Below are 27359 nucleotides of genomic sequence, written 5' to 3' on the forward strand. Positions count from 1 at the left end.
TCCATCCATCCATTCATTCATTCGTTTAGATAAACTCTACCCTTTCTCTCAGTCTGCCACCCAACAAGAGAATCAGAGTGCTGCTTGTGCCTAAGAGCAGGAGCTAGAAGATCAGCTTCCCTCCTCTTTGTGGTTTTTTGTTTGTTTGGTTGGTTGGTTTTTTTTTTTTTTTTTTTTTTTTTTTTTGGTCTATCCCTCTTAGCTGATCTGAGTTCAAGGGTTCTGCAATGTCTTGTCTTGTCCGGCGTATGTACCAGGCAATATAGAAACCAGGAACTTGAGGCACTTGGATGGCTCATTGGGTTAAACATCCGACTCTTGATCTCAGCTCAGGTCTTTATCTCAGGGTCATGAACCCAAGCCCTGCATAGGGCTCTATGCCCAGCATAGAGCCTCCTTTAAAACAAAAAGAAAAGAAAAGAAAAAAGAGAAACCAGGAATTCACCACCATTTTGTTCCTCAAGTTACCTTTTTCTTCCCATGCACTCAAAGTCTCCCCCAGGCTTGTCTGTTATGTCACGTCTGACAAGTTTTAGTTGTAAGATGGAGAGCCTAGGAGGAGTGGATATACTTTGTCTTCTTAGGTTTTGTTTTTTTTTTTTAATTATTATTAGTAGTTATTATTCTTTTTTAAATGACATTTTATTTATTTGAAGAGAGATTACAAGTAGGCAGAGAGGCAGGCAGAGAGAAAGGGGGAAGCAGGCTCCCTGCCGAGCAGAGCCCGATGCGGGACTTGATTCCAGGACCCTGAGACCATGACCTGAGCTGAAGGCAGAGACTTAACGCACTGAGCACCCAGGAGCCCTATTTTTAGTTATTATTCTTTTGGATACCTCCCAATTTGGCCAGTAGGATCCTTTACAAGTTAATCCCTAGGTCCTTTAAATTGTTTCTTTCAGTTTTTGAACATTTTGTTATTTCTGGAACAAGATGTTCCAGTTTCAACACTTAATTTTAAAGCTAGAATTAGACACTTTTCTAAGGTTTGCATTATACGGACAAGGTATTTAGTATCTAAGAAATGGGCAGTAGGGGTGTTCACTATTGCTGGGATGTCCCTTTCAGAAGACAGAGCACATAGAATTATTAAAAATTGTTGTTTCATGGTGCCTGGGTGGCTCAGTTCATTAAGTGTCTGACTCTGGATCTCAGGGTCAAGTTCAAGTCCTGTGTTTGAGCTCCACACTGGGCATGGAGCCTACTTTAAAAAAAAAAAAAAATGTTGTTTCATACTGATACCTTTCTTTCAGTCCTGCACCATAGGGTTCTTCCTCAATTTACCTCACTCTCTCTCCCTTCTCCCACATGAGAAACCTGGTTCTCAGCACAACAGTGTAGTTCATTTGCTCTATCATAGTCAATACTTTGTCTAGTGTTGTCAAAATTACTATATTCTTACTACTACAAAAAAAGAAAAGGGAAAAAAAGAAAAAGGAATGGAAACTTACTAAATAGAGTTAAAGCTCTCTTTATAATTACTTTTTCCACCAAAAATATATTGTACTACAGTATAGTAGTCAGAGAAATATGGCTAAAATATTCTTTTTTTTTTTTAAGACTTTATTTATTTCTTTGACAGACAGAGATCACAAGTAGGCAGAGAGACAGGTGGAGAGAGAGAGAAGGAAGCAGGCTCCCCGCTGAGCAGAGAGCCTGATGCTGGGCTCGATCCCAGGACCCTGGGATCATGACCTGACCCAAGGCAGAGGCTTTAATCCACTGAGCCATCCAGGCGCCCCTGAAATATTCTTTGATTAATCCTTTATTCTGTGTAGTTTTGTTGTTAATTCATACAAAGATGGATTCATGATTTTTTTTACTTAAATTCAGTTTTCAGGGTTGCTTTTTGAGACTTCTTAAGTTCTGCTGTATTTTTGAATTTGTGAAACATGTATTGTTCACAACTCAAAGCTATATAAAAAGTTCTACTGAAAGAAATTTCATTCCTATTCCTATACCATCTACCACATTCTCAACCAATTGTGTAGGTAACCATTTTTATCTTCATTTGATTCTGATTTGTCCATACTGTGTTTGGTTTTGCAAAAATGAGCATATATAACTAAGTGCATATATACGTACTAGTCCCATGTCACCCTCTATCTCATGCAAAGTCAATACTATGTCATTTCTTTTGCACCTTGTTAATTTCACCTAACAATGTGTATATGTCTGGAATCCCAGTTAAAATAGTTAATGGACCCCTTTCCCATCGATTTTTATGACTTGTTAATACCTCAGTTTTTGCTACATTACTGTTTATATACAACTAGTCACCAATACATGGACCTTTTCATTATTTCTAATAATTTTCTTTTTTTTACAATATTTTATTTATTTATTTGACAGAGAGAGAGATCACAAGTAGGCAGAGAGGCAGGCAGAGAGAGAGGAGGAAGCAGGCTTCCCGCTGAGCAGATAGCCTGACGCGGGACTTGATCCCAGGACCCTGAGATCATGACCTGAGCTGAAGGCAGAGGCTTAATCCACTGAGCCACCCAGGCGCCCCTATTTCTAATAATTTTCTACATAAATAATGCCCCAATGCATATTGCTATACAAATAATGCCCTTACATGTATATTGTTTCATGTTTGAGGTGTATATTTAAGGTGTATTTCTACAAGCAGTATTCATAGGCAAAATAGTAAATATATATTAAATTTTACCATATGTTATAAAAATCCCTTTCATAAGGTTTATAACATGCACTCCCATTCATTTCCAAAGACAGTGTCAGCTGATATTTAGTTCAATGTACTTAAAATTATAAATGTCTTTGCTGACAGATATTTTTGTCTTTTATACATAGTAGCATTAAAAGCAAGTACATGTTATGTAGCCAGTACATTTTGGGTAACTGATTTTGTATTTATTGGTTTAAATTATTGTCAGTGCATATACATTTAAACATATGTAAATATTAACTACTAGGATCCATTTTTATTTTTTTTTTATTTTTTATTTTTTTTTAAAGATTTTATTTATTTATTTGACAGAGAGAGAGATTACAAGTAGGCAGAGAGGCAGACAGAGAGAGAGGAGGAAGCAGGCTCCCTGCAGAGCAGAGAGCCCGATGTGGGGCTCGATCCCAGGACCCTGAGATCATGACCTGAGCCGAAGGCAGCGGCTTAATCCACTGAGCCACCCAGGCGCCCCTAGCATCCATTTTTAGACAGTGGGCTCAAACAGGCTCTCAGGAATACATGTTATTTGAGTAGTTCACATTAAGTTCTAAGAATGTATGAGTTGATTTTATAATATTTTTAATATTATAGAGAAAACCTTTATAATGTTGGATATATTCTTCAAAAATGGCATTTAAATCTCATCTTAATATGTACTTTGAAAAATAATCATCTGCGGGGCGCCTGGGTGGCTCAGTGGATTAAGCCACTGCCTTCGGCTCAGGTCATGATCTCAGGGTCCTGGGATCGAGCCCCGCATCGGGCTCTCTGCTCCGCAGGGAGCCTGCTTCCTCCTCTCTCTCTGCCTGCCTCTCTGCCTACTTGTGATCTCTCTCTCTGTCAAATAAATAAATAAATAAAATAAAATTAAAAAAAAAAAAAAAGAAAAATAATCATCTGAGAAATTTCCTGTTAGAAGAGAGTTTTGATTCTCTCTCAATCTCCACTACTATTTTTCCTCTTGAATGTGACATTGAGAAATAATATCTCTTATATTTTTATTAGGTAAGGAAAAACCGAGGCATCTCATCATTGACAATTACTGGGATAGCTTCTTTCATGAGACTTCTGCCTTCAAGTTTACCGGTCTGAGTCACACACAAGGTATGGATTTCAGCTTTATATTCTGTCATTCTGTATGCTTTTATATTTCAGAGATGATGAAATTATATGTCTGTTGTCTAAATACATGTTTAATAATAATTACACAACTAAATACTTGAACACAAATTTTAGTAAGTTGATAGAAAAACATGGGTAGTGTAATCTTTATATATATTCATTTTATATATATATATATATATATATATATATATATATATATAGTCACTGTTTTTCATTCCATAGAACATAAGTGCAACTTGTAAGATATTTTCTCTTTGAGATTTTGAATGTTCGAAAGTCATTTCACCCACTAATACTTCAGTGTGTGAGGGGTGCCTGGCTGGCTCAGTCAGTAGAGTGTCCATTTGTGAGTTTGAGCCCCACATTGGGTGCAGAGATTACTTAAAAATAAAATCTTAAAAGAAAATATTTAAGTGTGTTAGTCATGGATGATTTTGGAAAATTAAAAATAAATATTCTAAAAAATAATATACTAAAGCTATTGATAAGCATGAAAAATAATTGTATCTTTACAAAGCTAATGATTCCCTGAAAATTTATTAGAGGGTGTACATCTATTTGTACTGTGTATTAATCATCCCACCTGCATATTGATGAACAGGAGGAAATCTAAGGCCTAAGAAATAATGAAGTTGCTTAAAAATATTAATATGTTTAAAATAATATTTTTACATTAAATTAATCATAATGGTTATGGGAAAATATGATAAAATATGAATTATCTTAACATAATACAAAAATACTAACTGGAATTGGCAACCACTACTAGCATCCCAATACAAATGGATTCATGACTTTTTTCTATTTATTATGCTCTCTATATCAGCATCCTAAATCTCATTATTTTATTTCATTTGCTACAACTCCATAGTGCAGGTGTTATTATTACTCTTACTGAATCAAGGAGATTACAATTCAGAAAAATTAACTTACATAAAATCTTGACAGTTGCTTTATGGCAAAGCTAAACCTCCTTGTGTATGACTTCAAAGTCTTAGTTTTCAGTTCTTCAAAACATTAAAAAGAGTGTAAGCAGCAGTTCACAGAAGAGTAAGTGCAGATGGTCAAAGATTGATTAAAAATACGTTCACAGTCACTAATATTCAAATAGATGTTGATCTAAATGATAGCCACGTAAGTTTTCTTTTTCGTTTTTTATCTTTACTTTGTATTCCTCAAAACCATGATGAAATTTGAACAAGTACCGCTTTGGGGAATATAAATCACAACATACCTTCTGAAAAGCACTTTGTGTAATGTATGTAAAGAAACTTAGAAACTATCACCCTTTAGACCCAGTACAGTAGTTGCGATTTTGCTGAGATCATTTTTTTAAAGATTTATTTTTTTATTTTACGGGGTGGTGGGCAGAGGGAGCGGGAGAGACAGTCTTAAGAGGACTCCACGCTGAGAACCGAGCCCAACATGGGGCTCTATCTCATGACCCTGAGATGACAACCTGAGCCAAAACCCAAGAGTTCAGCACTTAACTGTCTGAGCCACCCAGGTGCCCCTCTGCTGAGATCCTTTGAAGAATCAATACACTGCACTGTTTATAATAGCAAAAAGTTGGAAACCATCTGAATGCCAAATAACGACCTTATTATATTTGTATTATTTATTTACATGTCTGCTTATATTTTAATTTTACTTACCCATTGAGACATTTACTTACTATATGAGACATTTTCTTTTTCAAAATTTTTTTCCATTGGTTCTGCATTTTCAGTCTTTCCACATTGTGAAATCCATAAAAAATATACCTGCATTTTTCTTTTTCTTCTTCTTTGTAATGCGGAAGGAGTTACGTGTAAATAGGCAGCTTTTTCATTTACTTCTTCAGTTCACCTAGGTTTGCTTTTTTGCTATGTAATTATAATCTAATTTGATTCCCCTCATTTAATTAGCAAGTTTCCCATCTTTTCATTTGATAATAATAATCATCCTGTAGCTATAAAGAACTATAAAGATTATCTTATTCTTTTTTTTTTTTTTAAGATTTCTTTCATTTATTTGACAGAGAGAGACACAGGGAGAGAGGGAACACAAGCAAGGGGAGTGGGAGAGGGAGAAGCAGGCCTCCCGCCAAGCAAGGAACCCGACTAGGGGCTTGATCCCAGGACCCTGGGATCATGACCTGAGCTGAAGGCAGACACTTGACGTCTGAGCCAGCCAGGTGCCCCAGATTATCTTATTCTTGACCAGCATTTACCTACGTGTGTAGAGTGAAATACTAATTTCAAGAGATAGAAATAAGTATGATATGAGGGGGAAAAAAAGAAAAACTAAGTTCTGTGCTTTAAATAACTGGGAAATACCAGCCTAAACAAAATTTCCTTTATGGCAGGATTTCCTCAGACTTTTTTTTTCTAATGCTGTCTGTATTTCCATATAGAGGAAATAACATGCTTTTGGAATGTATATCTGGCTAAGAAACATACTTTTGTAAATATTGCTTTCAGATAAACTGAGTTAGCAAAGAGGTTCTAAACTCCTGCCCTCCAGTTTGCTATATCCTGTGACATTGCATTCGATTCAATTCAGGGAAGGGCTCAGCATTAAAGGGAGACCAACTGACAACTGCTAAGACTGGTGTATGTTTCTATGTTTCTCAGTGTGAATGCTGCTGCTTCATTTCATGCTAAACTCCTCTATGCAACATCCCAGTCTCAACCTGACTTCAGCAACATTTTGGTCTATATGTGACAAAAGGACATAGATAAAAGTAGTTTCTCCAAACATTCTCATATTAACTTCTTTCTGAAACTTAAGTTCCTTTGTATTTATAAAATCTTATAATAAAATTGCATTGATATATATGAAGATATTAACACTGCTTTTTTCACATTGGAAAAGGACATTCACATCCATTTTATTCCTCTACAGAAACTTTTTTTTTTCCCCCTAGAATTTTTCTTGCTTAGAATGAGTTCCATGCCATGGTATAGATAGCTCAATATTTCATTTTGTTTTTAATAAGTTCAGTGTCCTTTTTGTTATCTTTCTCTCAAAATTGGTGACAGGAACTAGACAGGAGGGAGGGGGGAAAAGGGATCTTCCTGTCAGTGAAGAATGTTAACCTGCCAGGCTTTCACTTTGAAGCTCATTCTTGTCTACACATCTAATTAGGTAGAGTAACCAAGAATGAGATAAGAGTAGAGGTGAATTGTGATCGTGAAAGACATCCTGCTACAAAGCTGATACATTTATAACACTTGAAGCGTTCTTTTTCTCCTTCACCAGGAAGTAATCAAATGTCACTGAAGCAAAATCAAGATTAAACCCTTGAGAAAAAAATCTTAGCTGTAACATTTTTCTGGGTCCTCTGATTGTGACATTTTAAAAAACAGGGCCAAGTTGTAGGGGAGAGGTTACTTTTATTTTATATCATACTGTAGCTCTAGAGAATACATTGCTAATTCCTTGGACCCTAGGAAGAGATTCAAGTTACAGGGACTGGCATTAGACTCGTCTGAGAATCTGCTGTGTTCTAGTTTTAACTGTAACCTAGAAAGTTGTTTTAGCTTAAGCTAGTTTCTCTGTGCTCTAGATCCTAATCTGGACATCATAAAAAATGAAAATTGGTTTTACCGACTGGTATATTTTTTTGAAGAACAAGCAGTTGTGTATGTGAAGAAATTTCTAGACACGAAATTACAAGTATTGGTTATTAGTATTATTTGTATGGGTAAGGTAGGTAAACACAAAGATGGATTCCTGGTTTCTTCAGTTTTATAAGAAACAAGACTAGCATACTGATGATACATGCCAGGAATATATTTCTGAAAAATGAATAAAGAAAGAAATTATAGGGTTTTTTTCCTTCTGAATTCCATTTGTTTTCTAGGTGAAAAAATTGCTAAACAAATGCTTTTAATTTTTATCAATTACTCATTAATGACAGTCTTGTTATCTTAGTTAAATACTAGTTTTCTAGAATACTAGTTTTTCTAGAAAAGAATTTCTTACAGAATGGTAGATATCTATTTCTATATTTATATCTATATTTTTAAAATTACCCATCTTTGTTCTTCCTTTTGATATCCCTAATCCTTTGTGTGTTCTACTTTTATTCAACATTTTCATTAAAAAATACCACCGGGGCACTTGGGTGGCTCAGTCAGTTAATGTCTGCCTTCGACTCAGGTCATGATTCCAGTGTCTTGGGATCGAGTCCTGCATTGGGCTCTCTGCTTAGCTCTGAGCCCGCTTCTCCCTCTCCCTCTGCCTGCTGCTTCCCCTACTTGTGCTCTCTCTGTCAAATAAATAAAATCTTTTAAAAAAAATTGTATTTCTGTTATTCATATACTCCTTCACAAATTTTGGCATGTCACGTATATGATAATTTACTTAATAGTATTTGAATGGAAAAGAGTGTCACTTGCCATGAGCAATAGCAGTGTTCTCTGTGCAAGGAACTGTTTCATACACTTCACAAATATTGAAGTATTTAGGTGTTGGCTTACACCATGGCAGACATTGAAACTAGGGTAGCTCTTCAGAGTTGCCCCAATTTGGAATGAGAAAACCACGATTTTATACCTCCACCCCCCCCACCCCCCCCACCCCCGCACCCAGCCACCAGCCCACTGCCTACATCAATCTATCATTAAATGCATCTGCCCCAGGAAAGGAGTTTGGCTTTGGTCAGGTGACTCTATGGCTGAAGGCACTCCTCCCAGAGAGCTGCTATCTACCTACTGTATACTGGCCATAGTCTTGGTAGCTTGGGCGTAAAGTGATGAAGATATGTTTCTCTTTTTTACTAGAAGCATTATTGTTTACTTTTCCTAGTACATATCTCAATAACTTTAAATATGGTGAGGTAGGATCAAGGTTCATTTTATTCATTATGTATAGCAAATTGCCCTAGCACCATTTATAGAAAAAACTATCGTTTCCTTCATTGTATCACTGTAACACTTTTCTCTCAAATCCAGTGACAGTATGTATGTGGTCTGTTTCTGGACTTTCTCTTCGGTTCTGGTTGTCTACTCATTCATCTTTGCATTAATACCACACTGTCTTAACTGCTGTAGCTCTGTGGCAAGTCTTGATATGAAGTAATATAAATCCTTACAATTTTCCGTGCTCTTCAATATTTTCTTGGTTATTCTAAATCCTTTGTACTTTTATAAGAATTTTAGAATCATCTAGTTAACTTCCAAACATACACAGTTACATAGATAAACAGACACACACTCATGCCTCTGCTACGATTTGTATTCAAATTATATTGAAATTATGCATCAATTTGAGAGTGACTAGCATCTTAGAAATATTGAGTGATTGAGTTTTTTTAAATATAAGAATATGGTTTTCCCCTCCATCTATTTCTTCAAATTTTATTTAAAAGCCCATGTTGTCTGTACTGATTTGATATGCCAGATTATCATAGACTATGCTGCCATGTGTACTTGGTTTCTTTCTGGGTTATCACTACTATTCCACTGATCTTCCTTTGAGAGTCAAAACTATGCTGTTTTAATCAAAGAGGCTTTGTAATGTGCTTTAATATATGTTGAGGATAGCTTTCTCACATAATTTTTCCCTTTCAGAGTTATACTGGCAATTCTTCCTTGTTTATGTAACCTTATGACCTTTATCATAAATTTTGCCTCCAGAGAAAACCTGATAGAATATTGAAATTATTTTAAATTTCTCCATTTAAAATTTTAACTTTATACATGTAGGAAAGAATGACATTTCTGTGATTCTGAATCTTTGTATCAATGTCCATTTTGTGTATTTTCATTGTTCACCAACTTTGTGTCTTCAGAAATGTTTAAATTTTATTTTTTTATGTATTTTTCATATTTTTGCATTTGTCTAATGGACAAGTCATGCTCAAAACCATTTTAGATCACCTTTTAAAAATAGCAAGAGTATTAACAATATATCTCATTTTTGTGATATTAGAGTAATGGTAAATATGTAATTTGTCACATAAGATAAGCAACTTTTATGTTTATTTATACTTAATACTTTATTACTGATTTTAAATGCAACAGCTAACTATTTCTTTTCTCCTATTGCTTCTTAGAAAACATAAAGGCTTTACTTAAAACAGTAACAGTCTTATTTGCTCAAGAATAGAAAATCTTTAATCATTTTCATGAGAAAGATTAATATAATTAAATATTATTATGTAATGACTGTTATATCACTTTTGTACTCTTGGTATTCCCCAATACAGTGGTAAAATGATTAGCACACTATTCAAAACATTTCATACAATGTTAATTAATCTCTGTAAGGGCTAATTAAATTTTATCTTTAACTTAAAGAAAAGATTTAGAGTCTCAGTTTTGATTGTTGTCATTGCAGTAATCACAGTATTAGGAAATCCTACTTCTGGTTACGTAAATATTCCTGGCAGAAAAGCACATAGGGAAGATACATTTAACCATGTTGCTCTGCTCCACTTAATTTTTTTTTTCCTTAAAAGATCAGGCCTTTATTTTCTCACATAATTTTCTTTTTTTTTTTTTTTTTTAAAGATTTTATTTATTTATTTGACGGAGAGAGAGATCACAAGCAGGCAGAGAGAGAGGAGGAAGCAGGCTCCCTGTGGAGCAGAGAGCCTGATGCGGGGCTCGATCCCAGGACCCTGAGATCATGACCTGAGCCGAAGGCAGCGGCTTAATCCACTGAGCCACCCAGGCGCCCCTCTCACATAATTTTCTACAGATAAATAAAACTAACCAGATATAATTTTAGTTAATGTCATTTTCATGTAACTTTAAAATTTTTCAGCATTCTATTTTAGCTTTATTTAAGCATAGATACATAGGCAGACAGGTAAACGAAGTAACATCGCTCTTTCTTCTTTGAGAATTAATGCCTCTCTTGTCAACATGAAACCATTTCGTTGGCCAATACAAGTTCTTTGGGTTCCAGGAAGCAGAACTTGCAGATCTAATTTGCTCTTTGCATTTGGCTTTTTGTCAATTATATTTGCATAACTTTTGCTCATTTTAAGTGGTACTAGGTTGTTTTTACCTCTGCTATTAATTTGTAAGACTTTTTGATATTATCCATTGAAAAACATTTTTGATATCTCCTTGAGATATATTTCTTCCAATCTATTATTTGTTATCTTCAAATTATAGAATTTTTCCCATAATTTTTTTTTGCAATTTATGGTAAAATCGTCCTGTCTTTGTATCCTCTGGGTCACCTGTCTTGTTTAGAAAGATTTTCTTCTTCAAACAATGTGAAAATAAACTACTAAACTTTTTTCAAGACTTTTAAAGTTTTAAAAAATATTTACATATTTAGTTCATCTAGATTCATCTTTGTATTTTGTATGCAAAATTTTCCATTCGTTTTCCCTTTAGCCAGATAGCAAGTTGTGATTGTATCATTTGTGAAATAAACCAGCTCTTCCACTGAATACAAACATCATTAATGTAATTATCATATAAATAATATATTGTTGATTATTATAATTAATATAATCAATAATTTATAACTTGATTTATATGAAAATATATTATGATTATATAATATAGTGATGCATAATATATTGTTTAGTACCTTCAGTATTTTTAATATATTAATTGATGGATATGTTAATAAGATAATATCTTTATACATACACTCTACAATTGATTTATGGTCATTTTCTAGGTTGTTTCATTAATTAACTAGTCTGTAACTAGCTAGTATCTTCAAAAATTAAGATTTAAAAAAATTTAATTCCAATATAATTAACATACAGTATTATATTAGTTTCATGTGTATAATACAGTGATTCAAAACTCTATTCATTACTCAGTACTCATGATAAGTGTACTCTTTTTTTTAAATAAAGATTTTATTTTTATTTATTTATTCATGAGCGACAGAGAGAGAGAGGCAGAGGGAGAAATGCGGTACTTGATCCTAGGAGCCTGGGATCATGACCTGAGCTGAAGGCAGATGCTTAACCCACCGAGCCACCCACGTGCCCCGATATGTGTACTCTTAATCCTCCTTACCTATTTCACCTATCCCCCTACCCACCTCTCCTCTGGTAACTGTCAGTCTGTTATCTGTCATTAAGAGCCTGATTTTTTTTTTGTTTGTCTCTTTCTTGCTTTGTTCATTTGTTTTATTTCTTAAATTCTACATGCAAGTGAAATCGTATGGTATTTGTCTTTCTCTAACTTATTTCACTTAGCATAATACTGTCTTATTCCAAGTTGCAAGAGAGTGACCCTATATGAGGTACACTACAAGGGGAAGACCTACAGCTAAGAGTAGAACAGACATTAAGAAAAGCCCTGTGGCAAACTAGCCCCAGCACTAAACAAAATTATACCACTTCCAACTAAAAAATTATGAGACATACAAACAACAAAGGGAAAATAACACTTTCTCAAGAGAAAAATCAATTATTAGGACCAAAGTGGGACACGGCACAGATGCTCAAACTATCTGAAAGGGCATACAGATTACTCTGTTTAAGCTTTGAATGGAAAAGCTGGACAAAGTAACAGATTGGATTAACTTAAGCAATGGGATGGAAGTTATTAAAAAAAGAATCAAATGCTCAAAATGAAAACACATAAAAAGTATAAATAATGTCTTTGATGGACTTATCAATAGATTTGACATAGCCGAGGGAAAAAAATCTATGATCTTTAAATTAGGTTGGTAGAAATTGTACAGCTATAAAGATTAAAAAGAAAATAAGGCATAAAAACAGAGAGGATTGAAGAGTTATAGAACAGTATCAAGCAGTCTCACATATTTGTAATGGCAGTTCCAGAAGGCAGAAAGATAGAACACCAGAGATGAAAAGAAGAAATATTTGCAAAAATAATAACTGAGGTTGTTGTTTTGTTTTTGTTTTTTTTTAGAAAACCTAGGCAAATGATATTTAAACTGCAGAAAGCAAGCAACAAAAAGAAACTGTTGAAGGTAGCCAGATTTTAAAAATCTTTTTATTATTTTTAAATTTTATTTATTTATTGGAGTGCCTGGGTGGCTCAGTGGGTTAAAGCCTCTGCCTTCAGCTCAGATCATGGTCCCAGGATCCTGGGATCGAGCCCTGCATCAGGCTCTCTGCTCAGCAGGAAGCCTGCTTCCCCTCTCTCTCTACCTTCCTCTCTGCCTACTTGTGATCTCTCTCTGTCAAAATAAATTAAAAACATATATATATGTATATATATTTTTTAAGTAGGGGCTCAAACTCACACCCCTGAGATCAAGATATGAGCTGAGATCAAAAGTCAGAGGCTCAGCGAACAAGCCACCCAAACACTGCAAGTAGCCAGATTTTTTTAAAAGACACATTACACACAGAAGAATAAAGACTTCTCTTCATAATCCATGGAAGCTGGGTGGTAATAGAGTGACATCTGTAATGATGCAAGAAAAAAAGCACTGTCAATCTATAATTCTATACCCCCCTAATACTCTTTACAATGTAGGATTAAACACTTCTTCAAGTCAGTATATAAAACCCAATTGCATTTCTGTATATTGGTAATAGACAATTTGAGTGTGACATTAAAAAATGTCATTTATAATAACAACAAAAACCCCTGCAGTTCATAGGTAAATATCTAACAAAATATGTACAGTATCTTTATACAAATAGTAGAAAACACTGATGGAAGAAATCCAATAGACCTAAATAAATAGAGATGTGTCATGCTCATTGACTGAAAACCAAATACAGTTAAAATGTCAATGCTCTCCAATTTGATATATAGATCCAGTGCATTTCCAGTTTATTTCTCATGAGACTATTTCTGCAGATATTGATAAACTGATTGTAGAATATATGTGAAAGGACAAAAGATTTAGAATTTCAAAAAAAAAATGAGGAAGAATGAAATTGGAAGGCTTACACCACAGATTTTATGATGTACAGGCATACCTTGGAGATATTGCAAGTTCGGTTCCAAACCCCTGCAGTAAAATGAGTATTACAGTAAAATGAGTCAAATGAATTTTTTGGTTTCCTAGTGCATATGGAAGTCATGTTTATACTATACTGTAGTCTATTAAGTGTACAATAGCATTATTCCTAAAAAACAATGTGCATACCTTAATTAAAAATACTCTTAAAAAAAATACTCTATCACTAAAAAATGTTAACCATCATTTGAACTTTCAGTGAGTCAGAATTACTGATCAAAGATCACTTTAACAAATATAATAAGACTGAAAAAGTTTGAAATGTGTAATTACCAAAAAATTTTTTTTAAAGTTTGAAATGTGTAATTACCAAAAAATTTTTTTTAAAGATTTTATTTATTTATTTGACAGACAGAGATTTCAAGTAGGCAGAGAGGCAGGCAGAGAGAGAGAGAGGAGGAAGCAGGCTCCCTGCTGAGCAGAGAACCCGATGCCGGGCTCGATGCCAGGACCCTGGGATCATGACCTGAGCCAAAGGCAGAGGCTTTAACCCACTGAGCCACCCAGGCGCCCCGTAATTACCAAAATGTGACACAGAGACAGTGTGAGCAAATGCTGTTGGAAGAATGGTGCCAAGAGACTTGCTTGATACAGGGTTGCCACAAATGTTCAACTTGTAAAAAAGAAAAAAAGCATTATCTGCGAAGCTTAATAAAGTGAAGCATGACAAAATGAGGTATGCCTGCACCTAAAATCTGCATTATTTTGTATTGACTAAACAGACATACAGACAAATTTGTCCTGACCAAAGATGGGCATGAAGATCAAATGAACAGTAGAGAAAACTCAGATTTAGACCCACACAAATATAGTCAACTGAATGTTTTGGGTCTGGAGAAATACTAAACACATAACTGATAGAAGCAAGGTCCACTGATAGGTGATCAAATTAGATGGCGAAAGTTCAAAGAGAAGGAATACTTGCATAATCTCAAAGTATTTCCACAAGATATATATTAAATATTAGGAGAAAAAGAACCTGGAAGGGGCACCTGGGTGGCTCAGTGGGTTAAGCCTCTGCTTTCCGCTCAGCTCAGGTCATGATCTCAGTGTCCTGGGATGGAGCCCTGCATTGGGCTTTCTGCTCAGTGGGGAGCCTGCTTCCCCCTCTCTCTCTGCCTGTCTCTCTGCCTGCTTGTGATCTCTATCTGTCAAATAAGTTTAAAAAAAAAGAGGGGGGGCGCCTGGGTGGCTCAGTGGGTTAAAGCCTCTGCCTTCGGCTCAGGTCATGATCCCAGGGTCCTGGGATCGAGCCCCGCATAGGGCTCTCTGCTCAGCAGGGAGCCTGCTTCCCGCTCTCTCTCTGTCTGCCTCTCTGCCTACTTGTGATCTCTGTCTGTCAAATAAATAAAATCTTTAAAAACAAACAAACAAACAAAAACCTGGTAGATACCACCTCAACCAAACAATAAGATTAACATGACTAATAATAAAGTGTATCAATATCATGTATCCTCTGATAATTAGGAGAAGAAATCATCTCTCCAGTATTATTCCCCAAAATATATATCCTCAGTCTTTTGAGGAAACATCAGAGAAATTCAAACTGAAGGGTGTTCTATAAAATAACTTACCAGTATCCTTTAAAAGTATCATAAAAGATCATAAAAGACAAGGAAGGGCTGAGTCACAGCCTAAAGGCTAAGCAAGGGACATGCCACCTAAATGCAAAGCAGAATCTTGGCTTGGATCATGTGATATAAAATAACATTAGTAGGATAGTTAATAATATCTGAATAAGGTATATAGGTCAGTTAATCATATTGTACCAATGTTACCTTCTTAGTTTTGATAATTCTATATTTTCAAATAGTCTGTTAGGAAATATTATCTCTGGAATGATTCCAAACACCAACTGTTTTGAATATTATTATTAAAAATCCATAGCATGATTTGTAATTTCTGTAAGACTCTGTGAGTCTTTCTTTGTGTAAGGTAAGTTTAGAATGGTAATATGATGATATGAGTTTGGGTTGCTGCAATACAAGGAGTAGAACAAGGAGGATTCCAATGCTAGCCTGTGAGTTTATGTTAATTCATTAAAAAAAATTAATTGATATATCATTAAAATCATGTAGAATGCTTATAATGAAAACAAACATGAATAGTAATAATAGCATGAGTAGATTACGAGCAAATTCTAACACTTTAACCTAGTTTTACAGATCTTCCTTGATGATGATGGGGTTATGTCCCAATAGAGCCATTTTAAGTTGAAAATACCGTGTCAAAAATATATTTAATACACCTAGCCTATCAAACATCAAAGCACAGCCTAGTCTACATTAAACCTGCTCAAAACATTCACAGTGGGGCAAAGTCATCTAAGACAAAGCCTATTTTATATAAGGTGTAGAATATCTTGTGGACTTTGTTAAATACTGTCGTGACTTTGTTGAAGTCATAGTGAAAAACACAATGGTTTTAAGTGTATCAATTATTTACCCTTGTGATCAGGTAGCTGACTGGGAGCTGCGGACCACTGCCACTGCCCAGCATAATGGGAGAGTATCATACACCGTATCACTACCCCAGGAGAATATCAAAATTCAGAATTCAAAGTACAATTTTCACTGAATGTGTATTGCTTTTGCACTACCGTAAGGGGCTATCTATATTTTGCTAAACTCTCAGATCTTGGAAAATATGTAATAATTATGTTCTTTGTTTTCTACAAGGCATTGGGCGAATTCTGTCATGAGATCTTGGGATACAAATATGTGCATTCTAGTATATTGAACATTTATATCCAAAACTTCTGATAAATGGTCATTTACTCTGTCATTATAGTCACTCTCTTCTTTATGGTTTCAACTTCCTTGTTTATCTTCCTTCTTCTACTCACTAAGTAAACCCACAACCAAGGTGAATTAGTCAGTAATTGCTGCATCAATACTGCATAACTGCCTCATAATCTCAATGTTTTATAACCAGAAACTTTCATTTTTCTTGCTTGCGAATCTTGTTTAGCTTTTGTATCAGTTTCAGAACTGTTCTGTGTGTTTATTCATTCTGGGATATACCGAGAACATGTCCTTTTCATTGTGTCTGGAAGAACAAGAAGAGGGCAAGTGAGCTCTAAGATGTCAACTTGGATACTGTCACCTAAACACACATTCCACTGGTCAAATCAAGTCATACTTAGTATCAATAGAGATATATTCTGTCTGCCTTAACAAGGGAAATGTCAAAGTCAAATCATAATCAGACCATGGCCATGATTATATAATTATAATAAAGAGGGCTAAAGTATGAGGAAAAGTGGTCCAGTCTACTACAGCAGACACAGACCAACTCTCTGTCCTTTCTACACTTACACACATGTAGCTGAATATGGCTGGGGGACAAAGAAAAAGAAACAAAACAAAACAAAACAAAAAAGAAAAACCTCTGACTTTCATTACTATGGCCACCTGGTTTGTATGCCTGTCACAAACCTGCCCCTCCACTTGGATCCCAGATTTCACTTCTTCTGATTTATTCAACAGCCTTTCCACTCAGTTATCCTCATCTCACCTCTATCTACAGTGTTTGCATTGACTGGATGATTCCCAGCATAATATCAATATATATTAGATTAACACCTTGATCCAATGGCCCCTGCAGCCCCCAAACCACTTCTCTCTTTTTCTTTGAAGAAAAAAGTCCTGGAAAAAGTTATCTGTCCTCACTGTCTCTGCTTCTTTATCTCTATTATCAATGCTCTTATTCACTTCAGTGAGAATTTAATCTTAACAGCTTAACTAAAATTAGTTTTGTCAAGGAAATCATGCTTTCATGTTGTAGAGTCTACAGGTCAGTGCTGTGTCCTTACTTTATATCTCAGTAGTATTTGACACAGTGGACTTTTTTCCCTCGAAATGTTATATTAACTTGACTTCTGGTTTTTCTCATGTGTCGTTGTTCAGCCCTTGTGAGTCGTCTTTTCTTTTATCTGCTATCAGAACTCAAGATGGTGGCCTGATTTGAGGCTCAGTCCTGTCTCTTTTCCAGTCGTATTATTTCCTGGTCAGTTCTTTGAGGTTTGTGGATCCTTACTATTCATCATGAACTCCTAATTTATATCTCCAACTCCAGAATTTCTCTTTGAGTTTCAGCTGCTTATTTCCTTCTTCACATAGGTATCTAGTAGGTATCTCTTACTAAATATTATTCTTGATATATCTGTCCCCTCACTGTCATGCTCATTTCTTCCTTAAATTTTTTTCCATCTCAGTGACACCATTATTTATCTTTTTCATCTTGCCAAACACCTAGGAGTCATACTTGATTCCTTTTTTGTTCTCAGTGCGAATTCCCTGCCTATCAGTGAATACCGATTGCAAAGCCATAAGTATATATCTCATTTCTGGCCCCTCTTTACCTCCTCCATCATTTTTACCCTAATTTATACCACCTGAACTGCTACAATTGCTTCCTTAATTTCTGTCTCGCACCCTAAATTCTGATCTCCACACAGAAGACAGAGGGATCTATTATAAATTGAGTTATATCACTATGCTTTTTTATTTTATTTTTTATTTTATTTTTTTAAAAGATTTTATTTATTTATTTGACAAAGAGAGATCACAAGTAGGCAGAGAGGCAGGCAGAGAGAGTGAGAGGGAAGCAGGCTCCCCGCTGAGCAGAGAGCCAGATGCCTGGCTGGATCCCAGCCAAAGACAGAGGTTTAAACCACTGAGCCACCCAGGCGCCCCTATCACTATGCTTTTTTAAACCTCCCTGTGTTATCCAGTTCAGGTTTAGGAGTTGTGAGGTTAGAAAGTCTCCACCTCCCTCATCTGGTCCATGCTTTTTTCTTTTCTTTTCTTTTCTTTTCTTTTCTTTTCTTTTCTTTTCTTTTCCTTTTCCCCTGACCTCACTTCTCATCTCTCCCATCCTTCATTGAGCTGCTGCAACATCCTGAGCCAATCCTATTTGTTTAAATTGCTCACCCTCCTGCTTGGAATGCTCTTACCCCAGCTTCTGGCTTACCTTCCTCTGAATCCTTTAAATGCCTCCACTCAGTGTCACTTCTTTAGAGAAGTTTTCCCTGAAAACAGCCTTCACCGATTCTCTCTTCCTAAATAATTAACTTAAAACCTGTTATGTAGTTATCTACCAATTTATTCCTCTTCTTTCATCCACTTTCTATTAAAGTTCCACAGCACAAACGATGTTTTCCCTCATTTCCTATGGTCTTCCCAGTAACTAAAATAGTTCCTGGCTCAACCCATTCCCATACTAATATTTGTTGAGAGCTACAATATGCTAAGATCCTGTTCTAAATTCTGTAGATACAGCAGGGAGCTAAACAGGAAAACATCTCTCCTCTCCTGGGATTTACATGCTAGTAGGAAAAGACAGACAATAATCAAATAGGATGGGGAAAGAAAATGGGTACCAGAGGGGAAAAGGAAAGTCGTAGTGTTGAAGGTGCAGTTTTGAAGAGGGTGGCTAGAAAAGCCCTTACTGAGGGACAACATGAATGAATGAATTAGCCTACAGAGATGGCTATGATAAATGGCGGACAGAGTCTCATCTGAGTCTATACCATCTATGTCTTGTGTAAAAACAGATAATATTCAGCAAATTGATGTATCACCAAAAGCAGGAAGAGAAAGCCAATATGCTAGAATGAATGCTAAATGGATATTTAGTCTCAGTATTCTGTAATGTTTAGCTGAAATCTTTAAGGCAAAGTATTAAGGAAATAATAGAATGTCTGACACGTGAGTGCAAAAGATCAGTAACATAAATTGAGTATTGTGGTGTTCAGCTTGCGAGCACATTTTTTGTTTTTTCTTACTTAATTCTTGATAACAAACTTTGTAGTCAGATTATCTTAAAAATTTAAAGTAAATTTGAGCCATGATAGTAAAATTCCTTTTTGCAGGTGTAAGAATATAGGTAATTATTCCAAATTGCTTTGCAGTAATTACATCTTCCCTGGATAATTTGGGTCAATTAAACATGCTAAATATTAAGACACTGGAAAATTAAATACTTCTTTGCATGGATATTGAGGGATAAATCTTGGGAAATTTTTTTGTCATATCTTGGGAAATGGCTTGTAAATACCAGATAAATGGCTAGACAACTTTACTTATAACCAAAATCTCCAGTGAGACATATTGATTGAATTTGCATTGATGCTGAGAAAATCACACATAGTTATATTTGTGAGGAAAGAGTGAAATCAGAAATTTGGAAAATCTTACATTGTGAATAAGTCAACATGTTATAACTTAGGTAGAAATGGTGATGTCCCAATGGGAAGGTAGTCCATGGGGACAGGGATTCAAGGGCAGTATTTGGAGATCCAGGAATCATTCATCATAGGTGGAAATACAACACGTAGATGACCTTACTGGTTTGGGTTTGCCTCTTTTTTAAAAATTTATTTATGTACTTGCGAAAGAGAGAGTGAGGAGGGGGGAGGGGCAGAGGAAGAAATTCCCCAACCAGACACCCCACTGAGTACAAATCCCAATGTGGGGCTCCAATTCATAACCCTGAGATCATGACCTAAGCCAAAACCAGGAGTTGGACACTTAACTGTGCCACCCAAGTGCCCCTTGGGTTGCCTCCTAAAGCACCTAGCAGAGACAGTCAAGACAGTCAAAATCTTAAATCATTGGATTTAAATAATTAGCAAGACATGACAAATACAGAGCTATGTCTAGTGCTTGAGGGAATAAATTATAGTGAGCTTGGAAAAGTGGCTTCTCTGAATGTGGAAGATGGAGTTTAATTTTCTGTATTGCTGCTGACAGCAGAACTCAGCTAGAGCCTGGTAGCTCTAAGCCATGGAACGAGGGCCTGAATCGATGAGAAACCTTCCAATTTTTTTCATGAAGAAGCTGAATACCTTAATTAATAAGAATTCCTGGGGCACCTGGGTGGCTCAGTCAGTTAAGCATCTTTCTTCAGCTTGGGTCATGATCTCAGGGTCCTGGGATTGAGCCCCACATCAGGCTCTGTGCTCAGCGGGAAGCCCGCTTCTCCCACTCCCTCTGCCTGCTGCTCCTCCTGCTTGTGCTCTCTCGCAATGTCAAATAAATAAATAAATAAATAAAATATTAAAAAAAAAAAAAGAAAAAGGAATTCCTCATCAGAGAATGAGTTTAAATGGTTGCTAAGGGGCCATCTTCCTAATAGTTGTTAGACTATATTCCTACATTCACTGGGAGGTTATATGTGAGGACCATTAAATTAAAACCCAAGATTCTGTCATTCTATGTTAATGACATTAAAAAACACAGATCTATATAGGTTTGTTTGCATTTGGAATAGTTACTCTAATTTTGATGTTAAATTTACAATATTTTCTTGTTCTTAAAAAATGGAACACTTTTTTTCTTAGGTGCTAGAAAAGACATAAGAAAGAAGAATTTGCAATAAAAGTGCTCAGATAGTTAAGTGAAAGGCAAGGCAAATTATATGCATTTTGACTACTTTAGGACTCAAACAAGGTGTGAGTTTGAGAGTAAAATTATGTTTTGTAAAATGAAATATATTCTTTCAAGTTTTATTGGTCTAATAATGTTTTTATTATATTGGGACCAAGAATCAGGTGCCTGTTTGGGAAGAAACAGAATAAAACATGCTTAAAATTGAGTATTTATCTATCCACATGTATATGAGAGAGAAGAAACCAGGGCAGAAATACTGAAGGTCACTGGCACAGAATCCAGTATGAAAAAACATACACTGCATTTGCTTCTGTGCAAGAGCCTCAAGAGATAGAAGCTATAAAGAAAGTGTTGAGAGATAGTAAAAGTGGTGACAGCTTTAGCACTTTGGGGTCACTTTTGAGAAGCTTAATGCAGTTGTATAGACTTTGCATTTTTGTTTTAACTCTTAGACTCTGGTAAGTGAGTACATGTTCTAAGCCATGTCTTCTGACACTCTAAAACCCCAAATTTCTGCCTTATGCTACACAAATAGAACATTTTTCATTGTTTTTGTATGAAAAAATATATACGATCAGACTCCAATTCCAGGATAGGTGTTAAATTCAGTCAGTGCGGTTAATTCACATTTTCTCTCACTTCAAACCTTTATTTAATTCCAAGGAAAAAAATTCCAGAAATAACAAAGTATGTTGGATGAGAAGAGTTTAAAATGAAAATCAAAATGCATCTGTCAAATGTAATCAGAGCTCTATCTGATATGTCAAAAATCCAATTACACCTGAACGGAAATTGTTATCATTTTTTTCTTCTTCTTCGTTTAGCTGACAATCTTATGTATATTTAAGTCTAAAAGTAAGATCAAATGCATATAAGTTGTCATGGTCTCCATGAGTGGGAAATAAGTACACAATTGAAACTCTCTACTGTCACCAGTTCTGTGGGCAAGTCAAAATTTAATCTTACAGAAGGGATTAGATTTATATTTTTTCAGTTATCTTATAAAGGGGCTGTGATAAATGCATTTTATGAAAACATTCACTGTAAGATTTCTCTAATCGGACTAGGCACAAGCACTCATTACCTTTTGCCACTTTTATTCTTACTGAATTCCTGTAGCTATAATGGATTGTAATGTATTGGAGTCCAGCATGTATTGGAGTCCTTGACCCCTTGTAGGAACAGAAGAAGTCATCATTACATGTTATCCATTTTATTATCATATGTAAATGGTACTGTGATCTTTTTTTTTTTTAAGATTTTTTTTTGTCTTTTTCCATTTTATTTATTTTTTCAGCGTAACAGTATTCATTCTTTTTGCACAACACCCAGTGCTCCATGCAAAACGTGCCCTCCCCATCACCCACCACCTGTTCCCCCAACCTCCCACCCCTGACCCTTCAAAACCCTCAGGTTGTTTTTCAGAGTCCATAGTCTCTTATGGTTCGCCTCCCCTTCCAAATTTTTTTTTTTTTAATAAACATATAATGTATTTTTATCCCCAGGGGTACAGGTCTGTGAATCCCCAGGTTTACACACTTCACAGCACTCACGATAGCACTTACCCTCCCCAATGTCCATAGCCCCCTCCCCCTCTCCCAATCCCACCTCCCCCCAGCAACCCCCAGTTTGTTTTGTGAGATTAAGAGTCATTTATGGTTTGTCTCCCTCCCAATCCCATCTTGTTTCATTTATTCTTCTCCTATCCCCCTACCCCCCCATGTTGCTTCTCCATGTCCTCATATCAGGGAGATCATATGATAGTTGTCTTTCTCCGATTGACTTATTTCACTAAGCATGATACGCTCTAGTTCCATCCACGTCGTCGCAAATGGCATGATTTCATTTCTTTTGATGGCTGTTTTTTTAAGATTTTATTTATTTATTTGACAGAGAGAGATCACAAGTAGATAGAGAGGCAGGCAGAGAGAGAGAGGGAAGCAGGCCCCTGCTGAGCAGAGAGCCCGATGCGGGACTCGATCCCAGGACCCCGAGATCATGACCTGAGCTGAAGGCAGCGGCTTAACCCACTGAGCCACCCAGGCGCCCCGGTACTGTGATCTTTATCACAACTTCTATCAGGAAGAAAACTGATAGGAAGTAAAAGGTAAATGGTGAGACACTTACCTTGCAGACGAGCCCTCGGTCCCTGAGTTCATGAGCAAACTCTCCATATTTGACATTACAGCAGACCCTTGAACAACATGAATTTGAACTGCTCAGGTCTCCTATACGTGGGTTTTTATAGTGCAGTATTAGAAATGTGTTTTCCTTATGATTTTCTTAACATTTTCTTTTCTGTAGCTTACTTTATTGTAAGAATACAGTATATAATATATATAACATAAAAGTATATGTTCATTGACTCTTTATGTTATCAGTAAGGATTCCAGTCAACAGTAGGCTCTTAGTAGTTAAGGCTTTAAGGGTCAAAAGTTATATGCAGATTTTTTACTTTGCATGGGAGTTGGCCCCCCTAACTCTCACATTGCCTGAGGGTTCACTTGTAGTTTGTTGCTTGTGAGGGCTGAGTTTTGAGATAGCTGAGCTCATAGATAGCAAAATATATGCATGCGTTTAGGTAGTGAGAAAGAGTTAAATAATTGGTCGATTATTTTCAAGCCATTAGTAAATCCTTACGTGTAATGTATATGTGCTAAGTTATCCAATCTTTCCTGCCTCCTAGGTCTCATGCCCAGAGGTAGTGGAAATGTGAGACCTTACCACCACAATTTGTCTTTCTTCCATGTGGAAGTATGTAATAATACAGTTACCCCTCTTTATATCTGTTACTGTATGAACCCCAGTTCTCCTGGTTCACCCCTCATTATCAGCATTAATATCCTCAAGAGCAGTACATGCACTTTTTAAAAATTTTTATTTAAATTCCTGTTAGTTAATATACAGTGTAATATTAGTTTCAGGTGTACAATATAGTGATTCAACACTTGGTGCTGAACTAGGTGCATTACCTGGTGCTCATTGATACATTCACTTTTTTAATCATAACTTCCTCTCTTTTCCAGACTCTAAGACTTTACCACACATTCCTCTGGAATTCTCAGTTGTCATAGGGAAAATCCTCTGTCCCCAAATCAACCAATCTGACTGTTTCCTGTACCTTCTTGAAACCTGACTCTACCCTGAGAAGACATTGTTTCCCTGTAATTAGAAATATCCTTATCACCACTTTGAAATATACTATTATTATTGTTATTGCATTAAATATTCTAATTAATTTTTTTATATTCCTTGATTTTTACATTTTAATGTTCAGCAATATTTTTTATTCCAAAAGAAATCATAGAACTAAGAAAATCATAATATAAAAAAAGATCTGTCTTGGATTATCTATATATATTGGAAACAATTCATATTTGCCAGAATATGTTTAAAATACTCCTATTTTTTGGCTTCTGGTTTCGCCAAGGTGGCGTAGTCCTTTTCTTCCTACCCTACTCTAGACAAACGGTGGAAAAATCATTATGTCCCCCACTCCAGTAGTCTCAGTAGGGCCAAGGAGATCATTGATTTGGCACCCTTCCACCCTCATGTCTCTTAAGCAACACACTTTGATTCCCCTTGCCTGTCTCTGTTGATGGGGCCAAGCAGCAAAACTAATCTATCATTCTCCCAGCTGAAGTAGGCAGAGCTCCAGTTCCCTTGCTACAACAGAGTTGGTGGAGCCAAGAGTAGAGTTTAATTTCTATTTCTTCCCTGGCAGAAACAGGTAGAGCTCATAGTACCCCACCAGGAAGGTGTCAACGATGCAGTTGTAAACTGAAAGCTCATCCTCACCCAGGAATAATGAGACTTAAAGAGCTGGTGCCTGGAGGAGCTACCTCTACCTACACCTGTTGTCAGAGACAGCAAATTGGGTCATGTTGGGCTAGTAAGCAGTCTACTTTTCATCCCTTTCTGGTGTCAGCAGGATCCACTAGGGAGTAAACCAGGGCCATTAGCCATTCCTATGCCATCCCATTCCTTGGAGTCAGTGAGATCCAGTGGGGACCACAGTCTACACCCCTAGCAAGCATCAACAAGGTAAAATGAAGTGATCTGAGGCAGGATGATTGGCTTTCTGATCCCCTTCTCTCTATATGAGAGCCGAGACCAGTGGAAAACTGAGCCTCCAACCCCACCTAGCATCAATGAGGTAGAATGAAGTGGTGACCGGTAGAGCTAGTTGGCACTCTGCTTCTTCCTTGTCTTGGTCATTTCTCTTGGGCCCATCAGGGAACAGACCTTCCACACCACCCTTCTGCAATGAGACAGTGTAAATCAATGTCCCACATTCTGCTTCAACAAATAATTTTGAATTCTCATTGAACAAATTGAAAAAGGGAATCTGAGAAAAATGTAAGTTAAAGAACCAAATTGAAGTACTAGTACTGATAAAATATGTTAAGTTAAATAAATATCTCACTGGATGTGATCAAGAAGAGAATGGAAATAATGGAGAATAGAATAAGTGAATGTGAGGAAAAATCATTAGAATCATCACAGACTGACAACAGAGAGAAGATAAACTGAAAAAAAAAAAAAAACACAGTTTTAAGGACCTGTTGGAAAATAATAAAAAGATAAAAGTCACATCAGAGCACCAGAGGGAGAAGAGAGTCTGTGACTGAAACATTATTCAAAGATATAATATCTGAAAACTTGTGATGAAATATGTAAATTTAAGATTTAAGAGACTAGTAAACTCCAAGTAGTTTAAAGCAACAGGAATGCATAGCAAAACACATCATAATTAAACTTCAGGGAACAAAAGACAGAAAGCAGCCAGAGAGAAATGGTGTGTTACAGGGAAACAGCAATTCAGATGTCAAGAGATTTCTCATCTGAAACCATGGAGGCCAAAAAAGGAAGAACTGTGAACTGCAAATTTTATATCCGGAGAATATATCCTTCATGAATGTAGGGGAAATAGACATTCTTAGATGAGGGAAAAGGAAGACCATTTTTTTAAAAAGATTTTATTTATTTATTTGACACAGAGAGAGAGATCACAAGCAGGTGGACAGGCAAACAGAGAGAGGGGGGGAAGCAGGCTCCCCGCTGAGCAGAGAGCCCAATGTGGGGCTCGATTCCAGGATCCTGAGATCATGACCTGAGCCGAAGGCAGAGGCTTAACCCACTGAGCCACTCAAGCACCCCTGCCTTATGTTTGAGATTCTGGAATTAGAATTTCTGTAAGCCAATTCAAACCAGTCCTTAAAGAATGGATGAGGAGCACTAGGTGTGGTGCATAAACAATGAATTTTGGAACACTGAAAAAAAATTAAATTAAAATTTAAAAAAAGAATAGATGAGGAGTATTCTCTAAACAGATAGGAAATGAAAACATAAGAAGAATTAGAACTTCAGAAAGTGAAGAACATTGAAATGGGTAAGATAACTATTAGTAGACTCTCTTACTTCTATTGAGTTCCTTAAATCATATTTGCTGATTGAAGCAAAAACTCCACTTCGTGTTATGGAGTCTATTTATATATCTCTGTCTATCTAGAGAGAGAAAAAAAGTCTTAAGATAATTATATTTGAAATATGGAGCAGATATTTAAGTGACCTAAATGGAAATATATATATTAATTGTATTTTCCTAATTTCTATATTTTTGATGCTCTGGTACCTGGGACCTTGTTGGGAACTGTCTCTCCCAGGGTTAGCTAATTCCCAGAGATAGCAAATGACTCATTTTTGAGCACCTTTTGTAGTCAAACTAACAAATTTAGAATCCACGCCTCCCACACCGCTTCTGTTAGGCTTTTACATTCTAAACAAATATCCTCCTACCCTTATTACCCGGGGCTAGGAACCCTTACTCTCCAAAGCCTACTGAAATTTTTCAAACTAGCCAACCCTAAACCTGCTTAGCCTATTTACCCTATCTTGCTCATTCCTTCCCATGAAAACCACAATAAAGACTTTTTTGCCTTTTCTCCCACCTCATGACTTACTCTGGTGCTTCTCCCTGTGGCCCTGCATGGCATGCCTCCTGCTTCTAGAAGTACGTAAATATAAAAACTTCTTCATGACAGTCACTTCTGTGTCTGTATGTTACCACAAGTGATTAAAACAAATCCTGGGTACATTTTAAAACATAAGATATATGCACTTCATTCAAAGTAGCTAAATATCGATACCTGTGGACAGCAGTAGGTTACATATGTATATTGAATTATCATTTAAAACAACTAAGAAAGTTACATGAAGTAATATACTAAAAAACATTA

At 36.1% G+C, this 27359-nt stretch overlaps 1 protein-coding gene across 1 annotated transcript in view; it reads left to right on the forward strand.

Moving 5' to 3' along the window:
• Nucleotides 1–27359, forward strand: part of CFAP47 (cilia and flagella associated protein 47) — a 545441-nt gene that overhangs the window by 430316 nt on the left and 87766 nt on the right. The window contains exon 57 of the mRNA XM_045994745.1: nt 3695–3793. Coding sequence (XP_045850701.1) covers nt 3695–3793 — 99 coding nt within the window. The remainder of the gene's footprint in view (nt 1–3694; nt 3794–27359) is intronic.

The sequence above is a fragment of the Meles meles genome, chromosome X (assembly GCF_922984935.1).
Source record: "Meles meles chromosome X, mMelMel3.1 paternal haplotype, whole genome shotgun sequence".
NCBI lineage: Eukaryota > Metazoa > Chordata > Mammalia > Carnivora > Mustelidae > Meles > Meles meles.